This window comes from Balaenoptera acutorostrata, chromosome 13 (genome assembly GCF_949987535.1).
Source record: "Balaenoptera acutorostrata chromosome 13, mBalAcu1.1, whole genome shotgun sequence".
Taxonomy (NCBI): domain Eukaryota; kingdom Metazoa; phylum Chordata; class Mammalia; order Artiodactyla; family Balaenopteridae; genus Balaenoptera; species Balaenoptera acutorostrata.
The window spans coordinates 85,012,354-85,026,094 of record NC_080076.1 but is presented as its reverse complement, the minus strand read 5'-3'; the positions used below and the strand labels follow the sequence as shown (position 1 = coordinate 85,026,094).

General features: G+C 34.7%; 1 protein-coding gene across 10 annotated transcripts in view; it reads left to right on the top strand.

Moving 5' to 3' along the window:
* Positions 1–13,741, top strand: part of IFT81 (intraflagellar transport 81) — a 203,125-nt gene that overhangs the window by 140,367 nt on the left and 49,017 nt on the right. For 8 of the 10 annotated variants that reach the window (XM_057526616.1, XM_007189523.2, XM_057526618.1 and 5 more), the window contains one exon: positions 2,921–3,067. The exons of the other annotated variants lie outside the window; for them this stretch is intronic. In XM_057526616.1, the coding sequence (XP_057382599.1) occupies positions 2,921–3,067 (147 nt within the window). The remainder of the gene's footprint in view (positions 1–2,920; positions 3,068–13,741) is intronic. 10 annotated transcript variants of the gene reach the window in all.

Below are 13,741 nucleotides of genomic sequence, written 5' to 3'. Positions count from 1 at the left end.
GCCTAATTCCTCTTCATGGGGGTCTTAGCATTTTACATTCCTATCTGCAGTGTATGAGAGCACCTGTTTCCTTACAGCCTCACCGGTAGAGTATGTTGTCAAACTTTAAGATTTTTGCCATCCTTGTAGATGAGAAATGGTATCTTATGATAGTTTTAATTTTTTTTATCTTACCATAAACAAGGTAGAGCATCTTTTCACATGAGTAATAGTCATTTTAATTCTTTTTCTGTGAATTGTCCCTTCCTATCTATACCTATTTTTTTATAGGGTTGTAGGCCTTTTTTTTCTAGTTTTAGAAACTCTTTATATATCAGGAATATTTACTCTTTATCTAGCTTATAAGTGTAACATTTTCCCCAGTTTGGTATTTGCCTTTTTACTTTGTTTATGGTATTATTTTGCCATAGGAAAGTTCTTCATTTTTAGGAAATCAAATTTATTAATTTTTTCACTTATCATTTCAGGTTTCAAGTCATATTTAGGAATGTTTTTCCCTCTTGAAAGTTATGGAGAAATTTACTCAAGTTTCCTTTTTGGAATTCTGTGATTTAATTTTTGTAATTAAATCTTTGATCTGTTTAGAATTTTTCTTTGGTGTATGGTATTTATTGTATATGGCTGTCCAATTATCCAGTTGTTCCAATACCAGTTGCTAAAAAGTCCATTTTTCCCCTATGGATTTGAGAGTCCTCCTTTGTTTTGTTTAAATTTTTTAAATGCTTTTGGATCTATTTCTAGATTTTCTGTTGTTCTGTTGACCTGTCTGTTTATGTACCCATATTAACTGTTTTAATTATAGAAACTTTATCATCAAGTTCTAATATCTAATAAAAGTAGCCATTTTCATCCCCAGTTGCTTTACTTTTTTAGGGTTTTCCTTACAATTCTTTTTTTAAAAATAAATTTATTTATTTTTGGCTGCACTGGGTCTTCGTTGCTGCATGCAGGCTTTCTCTGGTTGCAGTGAGTGGGGGCTACTCTTCGTTGCAGTGCGCGGGCTTCTCATTGCGGTGGCTTCTCTTGTTGCGGAGCACGGGCTCTAGGCGCATGGGCTTCAGTAGTTGTGGCATGTGGGCTCAATAGTTGTGGCTTGCAGGCTCTAGAGCACAGGCTCAGTAGTTGTGGTGCACAGGCTTAGTTGCTCCGCAGAATGTGGGATCTTCCCGGACCAGGGCTCGAACCTGTGTCCCCTGCATTGGCAGGCGGATTCTTAACCACTGCGCCACCAGGGAAATCCCTTACAATTCTTATTTGTATGTTCTTCCAAATAACTTTTATTATCAATTTGTCTATCTCTAGAAAAAAATCATACTTTTAAAATTATTAAGGTTGCTTTATATTTATCAATTACCTCAGAACTTACATCTTTACAATATTGAGTCTTCCTATCTAAGAACATGGTATGTCTCTCCATTTGTTCAAGTTTATTTTTGTATCTTTCAGGAGTGTTTAATAGTTTTCCTCATAAAATTTTGGAACTTCTCTTGTTAAACTTATGCTTACATATTTAATTTTGATTTTTGCTTTTATAAATGAGGGCTTTTCTTTCCAAATGTTTTCTGACTGATTTGTCTATGAAAGCTATTGATTTATTTCCTGTAGATTCTTTTGATTTTTTAGGTACATAATCATATACTATGAAAATTCCAACTTTTCCTTTCAGATTCTTGTGCTTCTAATTGCTTTCTCTTGTCTAATGGTGTATGCAAATACCTTCAACACAGTATTAAATTGTAGTGGAGGTGCTGGGCATTTTTACCTTGTTTCAGACTTTGGCGGAATATACGCTCATATTTCTCTATTAAATAAGATCCTGGTTTGGGCTGAGGTTTATATTTATTTATTTTGTCATGTTGAGGAAGCATACCATCAATTCCTATACAATTCTGGTACTCTAATCATTACTTCTCTTTTTTTTTGCCTGAAACAATTGTATAGAGGAAAACATTCCTTCATCACCTGTCTTTTTTTTATTTTTTAAACAGGGAGGACAATAGAGTTTTTTAAAGGGTTTGCACTAAAGATTTCCCCCTCTTGTCAAATTTGCTTGAGGAAAATATTTGTACTATTTCACTTGAGAAGACAGTTTAGTTAATGTTTTTCTTAAACTAGTACAGCCATGGTTCATTTAAGGAAATCCCCCATGAGTTACTAACTAATATAAAATGCTGTCATTATGGCTAAGAGCAGCCATCTGGATTGTGTAAACGTTTGCATAATTCTGGTGAGTCAGATGTTTGATTTTGAACCTGCATTTTATTTATTAGATTGCCCCAAATATAATAAATGTTTTAACATTTTATTTTAAAAGTATGGATATTGAATTTAGATAAGAAGACCTGTGTTGTAGTTTTGAGAATAAAGCATTCTTGTTTTCTTCCAATGAAAGGAAACCGACCATGCAGAAAAACAGTAGGCCTAGTGTTAGCTTCTGTACTTACCTAGAGGGTATTTTCATTAGCATTTGAGTGTTACTTAACAAGATTTTAATATTTTTATTACTATCGCATTTCTGTTTCTCTGCTGATATGTCCTATATTTTCAGGGCTTTTGTCTTCCATAATGTTTTTAGGTTGCTATTTAATATACGTTGCAGGGAATTCCCTGGTGGTCCAGTGGTAGGACTCGGCGCTTTCACCACGGGGGCTCAGGTTCGATCCCTGTTCGGGACACTAAGATCCTGCAAGCCGCACAGTGCAGCCAAAAATGTATATAAATGTATTATATATATACAATGCCTACTCATACTAAATATATAACTGGTGATAGTAGATAGTAGGGCAAGGGGTATTGTCAGGAGAAGTCAACCTGATATTGAAAATTTAGCTCAGTAAAATCTAAAAAATACTTAATTTCACAAGATAATAGAAAGTTGATTGTATACCTTATTTTACATTCATATTTAATGCTCAATTAGGCATCCATCATTTCTCGTAAAAAAGAAGCCAAAGCTGAGGAACTTCAGGAGGCAAAGGAGAAGTTAGCCAACCTAGAGAGAGAAGTGTCAGTGAAGACAAATCAGACCCGTGAATTTGATGGCACCGAAGTTTTGAAGGGAGATGAAGTAAGTTCAGGTGTCTAATGGGACAAGGATATGAGTATTGTTTTTGTTTGAAACCATTAATTTTTTTTACTTTTTATTTTGACTGTCAATAATGGGAAGTTAATTTATTTTATGGAGCCTATTTATTTAAAACTGAAAACTCTTTGCAGTAATATTGAGATATTCTTGATAAATAATGACGGAGATTTTAGTGATTTTTATGAGATAATGTTCCAAATTTTCACTTTTTAATTAGGTGGATTTATATTGGATTTATTTATTATAAGTATTAAGTTATAAAGGTGAAACCAAATGAGTAGAAACTGACAGATAAGACAGATATTCATATTTTTTGATAAATATAATTCCATAAAGGGCTGAGAAGTATCACTAAGTTACTTTGTCAGTAATGTGTAGTTGGCCAGTGGGACTGGCACCATTAAAATGACTTCGTTGTAAATGCTTACAAATTTTAAAAATATAATTATGTCTTACATTGCTATCTACTTTACATTTTGAACAATGCTTTAACAGCTCTTATTTCACTTATCCTTCTGTCAGACTCATGAGATTAGTAGGACAAGTAACATTGTCATTTATAGACGGTTAAACTTAAGCACCAAAAATATAATCCCCATCTCCTTTTCATAAAGGAGCTCTTCCGTGCTTTCTTAGCTCAAGAAAGAGTGAAGGAGCTCTTGAGCTCTTTGTTAGCTCAAGAGAGAGTGAATGACTGAAGCAAAATATCTTGCCTTTAGCTCAGTGCTTTTTTTTTTTTTTTTAGCAAATCAAGTGATAGGTCATATTTTAATTCCTAAACATTGCCTCACTTTACCACCTCTAACAGCTTTTTTTTTTTATATTAGGTACTAGCCCTCAGCAAAAGCTACTTTGAAAAGCTGCTCAGGTCCAAACTTCATTTTTGGCTTTGAAAAGTTATTGAATTCATACCGTTACAAATTGGCAATGAACCTTAACTATGCCAAACACAAATGAATTGTTTCCACAGCACCACTTTTCTCTGGTGCTTTTGATTGTAGCCTCCCAATATGCCTTCTAGCTTATTGGGAAGGTAGTAGAATTCAGAAGTCAACACTTGATTGAAAAATTCCTTTGGCTTTCATAGAAAGGAACGAAATTAGGTCATTTGTAGAGACGTGGATGGATCTAGAGACTGTCATACAGAGTGAAGTAAGTCAGAAAGAGAAAAACAAATATTGTATATTAACGCATATATGTGGAACCTAGAAAAATGGTACAGATGAACCGGTTTGCAGAGCAGAAATTGAGACACAGATGTAGAGAACAAACGTATGGACACCAAGGGGGGAAAGTGGCGGGGGAGGGCGTGGTGGGTGGTGGTGGTGGGATGAATTGGGAGATTAAGATTGACATATATACACGAATATGTATAAAATAGATAACTAATAAGAACCTGCAGTATAAAAGAAAAAATTCCTTTGGCTTTTAACATCCACTTCCAGATTGCTTTAAGACATGGGAGTATTTTAAATGATACTTGGAAGCCAACAGAGTGTGCTTCGTGATATCCTTGCTATCCAGGAAAAAATATTAATTATGCAGCAGTTTCGCTTTATAAGAGAACATGCTATCTCCTAGCATTTTAATTTTTTCTTAGGAAAATGCTGCCCATTTGACCAGAAATACCAATTGCTATGGCCATATTTGGCATGAATAGTGCTTATAATTCAGTGTTAGATATTCCCTCTCTGCAAATGTGATGGAAAAGAACCTAGTGCCAAGCTATTAGCTTTTATCTTTGACGAATTATGATGAATAGGAAAAGTATCTGATGACAGAAAAAGACACATTTTTTTAAAGGGGAAAAAGATAACTTTGGATATGATGAGGTCAACTTAATTTTTAAACAATGTTTGGTCAGAAACTAGAACAAATCAAGTAAATCATTTGGCAGTCACCTAAAAGAACAGAAGGTATTGGGGAACATTAAGCATAATTTTATAAAGAACAAATCTTGGTAGACCAATTTTGTTTTCTACTCTGATAAAGTGGTAGACCATATGGACAAAAGGGAGGAAGTTTGTTATACTTAAAATTATATAATATAGCTGGACTTCACTGAGGTTTCATTTGGTATCACATGGTAATTACCAAAAAATCATGTTCTTTACCACCCATCTGTTAATGCAGTTGGTGAGAGGGTATCAAGAAATAGTAGCACGGTGTTTGAAAAAAATATTATGCCCGTAGTCACAAATAGGAGAATGAGGAAAGGGAGGGGTAACCTTTATTGAGGTTTTTATACAAGGTTCTGTGCTAGATGATTGGCAAACATATATTTCTCTTCTTTTTATAAGAGATATTATTGTTATTTCCATTTTACAATTAGTTGAAACTCAGGAAAAGTATAGATTTACACAACTAATAAGTGACCAAGCAGGATCCAGGTCTCTCTCACACGTTCCTGTTGACCTTAAGCAAATGACTTCTCCATCTGTAAAACGGGAGAAGTTGCTCTTCATTGTCATTAGGAAGAACACATGAAATAATGGATGTCCAAGCTTCTGAGAAATTCCGAGGTTAAGTCAACATATAACATCTGGCATCCGAAAGTAATCATTCCCGTGGGCCCCGTGTTACTGCATGTGGGAGAAGCAGGATAGTGGAATAGCTAAGAGCGTGGTCTCTAGAACTTGGTTTGAGTGCAGATCCTGGCTTTGTCAGCCTATTAGCTGGGTGACTTTGGCCAGGTTCCTTAACCTCTTTGTATTCAGCTGTAAAATGTGACAGTTATTAGTATATACCGCCTAGAATTATTATTGTGCGGATTAAATGAGCTAATACCTGTAAAGTGCTTAGAATAGCACCAGGCACATACTAAGTGCTCAATAAGTATTAGCTCTTAGTATTTTTATGTATTTATTTACCTGGATGAAGAATTTGAAAGTAAGTAATACAGTTTACAGCGTAAAAATTGATGTTAGTATTTTCCAGATTGGGAGCGATTCAGTAGAAATAAGTATGAAATAGAGATAAAATAACTTGCACAGATTCAAGATGTGATGAGATAGCACTGAGTCATTTTAGCTGCCGTTCACCAAGCAATACCTGTGTGCTCAATCTTGAGCACTTTAAAAACATATCCTTGGGGCTTCCCTGGTGGCGCAGTGGTTAAGAATCTGCCTGCCAATCCAGGAAGATCCCACATGCTGTGGAGCACCTAAGCCTGTGCGCCACAACTACTGAGCCCACGTGCCACAACTACTGAAGCCCACGCGCCGAGAGCCTGTGCTCCGCAACAAGAGAAGCCACCGCAATGAGAAGCCCGCGCACCGCAACAAAGAGTAGCCCCCGCTCACCACAACTAGAGAAAGCCCTCACACAGCAACTAGGACCCAACGCAGCCAAAACTAAGTAAATCAAATAAATAAATTTATTTTAAAAAAACCAAAAAAACCCCATATCCTTGGCCTTTCTCACCTTCTGAGATGACCCACACTCTGTGGAGTGTGTTTCTAAGTAAATCTGCTTCTTACCTAAAAAATAAAAATAAAAACAAAAACATATCCTTGGTGCTGGTTGCACAAGTTGCTGGTGCTGTGAATGCATTTAATGCCACAGAACTGTACACTTAAAAACAGTTTAAATGGTAAGTTTTATATTAAATATATTTAACTACAATAAAACACACATACAACATATGCTAATTCATCCTCTCAAAAAGCCTATGAGGTAAATATTATCTCCATTTTATTATTGAGGAAATAGGCTTAGAGAAATTTAAGTAACTTGCCTGAAGTCACACAGTGAGTTGCAGAGCAAGGATTTGAATCCAAATCTGAATGCCTCAGCAGCTGTGCTCCTAAGTGAATGCTGAGCTATTCTTCAAGGCACTATTAGAATGAGTTAATTTTAAGATTCATATTTGACTCAAAATAGGACCACATTGTAGACAGTCATTAACTGGAAACAAAAACTTGCTAGAAACTGTATGACAGCCATTTCTTCAGAAATAAACCTTCATTCCTTGATTATCCATATGTAGATGTTTGATTAATCTTTTCTTGGAAAAATTTAGGAATGTGACTGTGTAAGGATAAATGTAACAAATACTATGCATATAGTAATTTATATTCCTTTGTCATTTTCTCTTTAGAGGTGTGCATTTTGAAGTACATTTTGATGCTTCCTACTGCCATTAAAGTCAATATTCCAGATGTTACATTTTGTCTAAGAATTTTAGCTCTTCTGATTGCAGATGACAAGTGCTACGGGCATTTGTTCTTACTAGACTTTTTCATTTGTGTTCTCTTGATTTTTCTTATTAAAAAGATGAAGAGTCTAAAAATACTTCTTGCTTTCCTTATACTTTGGTTATCACTTTAACACTGTATTTTCATTGTATTGCCTTGTAGGCAATATACAGGAATAAGCACAGCAAAATCTTATTCTGCCAGACTTCTGACATAGGTAGGAATTTCTCAAACAGTTGAAATTATCTTCTTAGTGATGGAGATTTTCTTGCCAGTCTAGTCTATCTTGATTTCTTTCTCTTCAAACAAGTGTTTGGTAGGTGATAAAAAGGTTAAGTTTAGAGACTATAGTTTCTAACATAACTGAAAATTTATAATAATGAATATCTAACTCTCCTTTATATCGTGAAGTTTTCTATATTGGATTTAAATATATAATAAAGTATGTCTCATGGAATTGATATTCTCAAAGAATTTTGACTGCCTTCATCTCTGAGAGAAATTACCCCAAAAATGCTATGGAACTTTGATCCTGACCTATTTATTATTCTTATCAATAACTTAGATTAATAATAATAAGTAATGTTTATTATGTAATTACAATGTGCCAGATACCATACTAGGTTTATTATATACATTATCTCATTTATTTCATTGAGGTCTATGAGATAGATATGATTATTATTACTAGTTTTTACAAATAAGGAAACTACGGCACACAGAGGACTTATGCTAACTTATCCAAGGTCACATTGCTAGTAATTAGTGGTACCATGATGTGAATTGCAGTAGTCTGGCTCCAGAACCCTTAATAATTTTCACATGACATGACAGGAAGCTAGAAGGAATAGTCAATCTGAGATGATAGAATTGTGATTCAAAATCATCTTGGTAGTTAAGAGCATTGTGCTTAAGCAAACAAAATGTCATTAATGGGATTATAAATAATAATGTCATAGAATCTGAGTTTTATCTGCAGCTCAAAAATCATCCAATAATAATGCAGCTTTAAAAAACAAAATGTTGGGAATTCCATGGCACTCCAGTGGTTGGGACTTGACGCTCTCACTGCCGGGGCCCAGGGTTCAATCCCTGGTCGGGGAACTAAAATCCCATAAGGTGCATGGCTTGGCACGCAGCCAAGCCAAATTTAAAAATTTTTTTTAAAATTATACTCTATTAATAAAAATATAATATCCCATTTACATGAAATTATGCCTGGAATATTATTTTACATTTTTGACTTCATGTTTTAAGAAAGACATAGTCAAGCCAGAGTCTAGATGAAGGTGACTAAAACAAATGAAAAGTCTGGAAACATTCACAGAAAGAATTAATTATGAATTAGCTGAGAACAGAAAACTAAAGAAAGACATAATAGAACTGCATTTTAATATCACAAGGATTATGGAAAGGATGGTGTGCAGAAAAGAGTTAACATAGCAAGCCTGAAACTGCTATTCTTAGAAAAACTTGCTTGCAGGATTGGCCCTTGGCTGGCATCTGGGAGCTTGGATTTTAGAATTCCCACCATTCCTTGATAAGAATGGCTCACGTGCCTAAACTGTATGTACAGAGTGTGGTTTATGTTGAACACCTGCTTTCCTTCTTGGAGTCTGGAATTTTGGTATGGGCTAGGCAGAGTATGCCTACGTGACCAGCCCCTAGTAAAAATCCTGGGCGCTGAGTCTCTAATGAGCTTCCCTGGTTGGCAGCCTTGGCAGCCTTTCACACGTATTGTTACAACTCGTTGTTGGAGGAATTAAGGGAGAAGACTCTTGGAAGCTTGCCCCTGGTTTCCTCCTGACTTCACCCCATGTGCCTTTTCCTTTTGCTGGTTTTGCTTTGTACCTTTTCACTGTAAAAAAGCATAGCCAAGAATATGACTTTATGCTGAGTCCTGTGAGTTCTCCTAGCAAATCATTGAACCTTGGGATGGTCTTGGGGACCCCTGATACAGATGGATTAGTATTATTCTTGTTTTTGGATGGAATGTTCTTCCTGGATCTATTAAATTCATCTGGTCTAATGTGTCATTAAGGCCAGTGTTTCCTTATTGATTTTCTGTCTAGATGATCTGTCTATTGATGTAGGTGGGTATTAAAGTCCCCTACTGTTATCGTGTTACTGTTAGTTTCTCCCTTTATGTTTGTTAATATTAGCTTTGTGTATTTAGGTGCTCCCATCTTGAATGCATCTATGATTGTTATATCTCCTTGTTGGATTGATCCCTTTACTATTATGTAATGTCCTTCTTCATCTCTTGCTGTAGTCTTTGTTTTAAAATCTATTGTGTCTAATATTAATATTACTACCTCAGCTTTCTTTTTGTTTCCATTTGCATGGAATACCTTTTTCCATCCCCAAATCAAACTGAATTCAACAATACATTAAAAGAATCACACACCATGATCAAGTAGGATTTATTCCAGGGTATAAATAATAATAATAATAAAATAAAATAGAATAATATTTTAAAAATCAGATTATACAAGTAATATCTGAATACATTTTCATGGTCTGAAAAGCAAACAATACACATAAAACAAAAGTCCCTATTGATTACCTCCTATCCCCATTCCCAGTCCCTTAGACCCTTTTCCAAAGAGAAACCGCTGCCACCAGTTTTGTAAACCCTTTCAGTCCTTTCTCTGGAGATAGATACAGATATAGATAATACCGTTTTGTGAGTTTTAAAAACTATGAATGGTATTATACTGTGTGTATTGTGCAACTTGCTTTTAATAACACATCTTAGAGACTTTTCCACGTCAGTAAATGAAGAGGCTATTCTCTAGAGGTAAAGAGGATCAGCTCTGAAGCCAGAACACCTATGTGCAGATCTCAGCTCTACCACCTATTAGCTGTTCAACCTAACAGTTAATTACAGCAGTTACCTAACTGCTCTGTGCCTCAGTTTCCATATCTATAAAGTGGAGATAATAACAGTACTCACCTCATATGGTGGTTGTGAGGGCTAAATGAGTTAATACAACTAAGCAGTATACAACAGTGGCTGGCTTATAGGAAGCACTTCATAAATACTACCTACAGTTATAATAATAATTATTATCATGTACTTTAAAAATTTTAATTGCTACATTGTGTTCTATAGAATGTATGTACAATTTCTTTATTCCATCCAAGGGCATACAAGAGGATCTGTTTCCTCTGTTATTTAAAACAGCACTTGATCCTCAATCCTTTAATTTTTTGTCATTCTGACAGTATTTCATTTTAATTTTCATTTTTCTTGATTAAGATTGAACATCTGTCCACATACATGTTTGGTCACTTATATTTCTTCTGTTGTTTGCCCTTTTATTGTCTTTCTTCATTTTTTTCTAATGAATTGAATGTATTTTCTTTTTTTTAAATTTTTTTTGTGGTACAAGTCACATAATATAAAACATACTATTTTAACCATATCTAACTGTACAGTTCAGTGGCACAAAGTACGCTCACATTTTTGTGCTAATTGAATGTTTTTCCTTATCTGTTTCTCATATTTTTACCTATATTCTGGATTAATCTGGGTAATTGTTTTCTTCTAGTCTGTCATTTGTCTCTTAGCTTTGCTGTGTTTTGTCACACAGAGGGTTTTCTTCCCTGTTTTTTCCAAACAGCCTTTTGAGATATAATTAGCATACAATAAACTGCATATATTTAAAGTACAAGTTGTTTCTGTTGTTCCATGCTATGATAACTGGGGGCTACTGTATTAAATGACAAATTTATGTTTCTGGTTAGGTATTTTAAAATAACTTTATATAATAAAATAAACAATTATGGTTAGGAGGAAAACTTACATATAAATAATTTTTCTTATCAACTGAAGTGCCAAGACATTTTAAATATTATCAATTTTCTAATGAAAAATTATGTATCTAGATTAGATTATACAGTTCTATTCAGGTTTTCTACACATTTACCAAGTGTCTTTTACATGCCAACTATTAAGTAAATGGTGGTGAAAAAGAGATATGGCCCTGCCATCACAGAGCTTAATGGTTTCTTAGGGGAGTCAGAAATTTAACAAGTGATCTTAAGTGAGCTGTATGTTAGAACACACATTAACCAAGTGGTATGGGGATACATTTCAGGGTTATGGGGTGTGAGCTGGGAAAATACTAACATGGTATGATTCCTGGGAGAGATGCTACTTCAGCTCTTTCTGTTATCTTAAAATCATACTGATCACAGCAACCTTTTATTGACAACTCAGAGTCATAATTATGAACATTCACTATTATACTATGCTATAACACTGTTTTTCTATCTCCTCTCACACTGAATCCTGCATAAAGCAAGATATTTCTATGTAAACATTTTTATAACACTTCAAATTATGGAAAACTAAGGTCACTTAATATTAAAATTCTGTCCCAAAATATGAAGCTATCATAGCATGGAACAACAGCAACAATTTGTACTTTAAATATATGCAGTTTATTGTATGTTAATTATATCTCAATAAATCTGGGGAAAAAAGGGAAGAAAACCCTCTGTGTGACAAAACACAGCATATGGTAAATATGATTTTTACCCATTCACAGGCAACAATCTGAGCCTGATGACTTTGTCTCATTTATGGAAGAGCAAAGAATAGAAGCTCTACTTCTTGTAGTAGTGCTGCATGGCTACCGGTCTTTACCGTCTTCGTCACCTTGGTACCTCTGAATCTCTGCATTAATTATTTGAAAAGCAAAACAAAAAATTAGCCCCAGTGGTGTAGTGCTAGTACCCTTCTCACAGCTGTGATTGAAATGAATGCATGCCTTTTGAGTCTGAAATTTTTTATAGCAACAAATGAACCTTTGGTTAAGGTTCCATTGGCATTTCATGCATTGAAAGGTCACTCCTGGTTTATGGTGTACGGGTTTAGAGTTCGTTATGTTTTCTTCCCAAACCTTACAAGAAGCTCAGCTGTTTTGCAGTTAATGGCTACTTTTAAAATGTGCTTGATCAAATAATATGAATAAGCAGCTTAAGAAAGAGCCAACCAATTCATTCTATAGCTACTGACAGAAATCCTAGAGCTAAATTGCAAAGATTATGAAATCTTCTTTAAATACTTCAAAGAGAAGCACAATGAAGATAAGGGGATCCTGGCAAGATTAGCTGCAGCTGTCAGATCCTGAAAAATTAGGAATCAAATTTTGACACTTGTAATTGAATCATCCACCCTTCTAAGTGAGCCCAGGCAAACCTGTGATATTTTTAGAGCCTTTCAAATCACATTACACTCTTTAGAGTTCATAGCAGGACCTAAGGCCCCTAAAATTTCCCAGGAGATGGAACAAAACAGAATCAAATAAATTTGGCTCAATTCACTGTAATAGAAGTAGGGTATTATATATGCAGTTTAGGTAATCCCACAGTGTTAACCCAAAACGTGAAAACTTTTCATAGAAATTTTTTTTGAGAGTTAACTGCTTGGACAGCAGTTGAAAACCCCATTAGAGATATAGTAACAGCTGTGTGGTGGTGATTTGATTTATAACAGAAGCAGGGAGACCTTGGATGGTATGATTACCTGTGTTTCCCAGATGGATGTTCCTGTACCACAAGTTTCTATTAAGACAGATTTCTACTAGCATATGTCATATTGCTTATTATAGACTCTCTCAAGAGAATCAGCAGTTAACTATCCACTACCATATGTAGGTAATTGCATTGTTTATGCTTGGCTTGGTGAGATTTTCTAATTTAAAGTTGAAAACATAATACTAACAGGTTGGAAAAAGGTTTGAATAGTATTTGTATGTCTATATATATTGCACTTGTTATGATGGGTGATTTGAAAAGACTAACATTTTAGCAGAAAACAAAAGTTGCTTTAAAACATTTTTTCTTGCCTTAAAACAAATAGCAACTCTGAGACGAGACTTCGGGGAGTACAAATGATTTATGACATGAAGCGTGACTTAAAAGTTGGCCTTTTCAGGTTTTCTGCAAGTCTGAATTCAGACAAAATAGAAACACTGACAAATGGGCAAAAAAATTATGGCCATTTGGGCATATTCGTTCTACTCTTGAACAGTTGGTGTTATCCATTTCATACGTAACTCTCTTGGGCCTATTTCTGTAGTTTTCTGTGCTTAAAAATCATTTGATGAAATACCTGACAAAGATGTGATTCAGTTAATAAGTGGAAAATAGCATGAATAGTGGACTAACAGGATTTGAGGACAGAAGTATTCATTCTATTCCAGTTTTTCTAACTTTCTGAACTTTGGTGAGTTGTATTAATTTCTCTATAGGTTTCTTCCCTGTAAAAGGGGGAATAGTATTTTTTAAAAAATGGTTCTTTGTGGTTCTTGACAATATAAAGTACTTATTATATAAAGTCTTCACAGCTAATTACTGTGAAAATAGTTTCACACCAGATATTGAGTTGGAAATTTGCAACAGGAGCAGAGATTCTTGTTTCCACATAAATATCCAGAATGATGTCTGG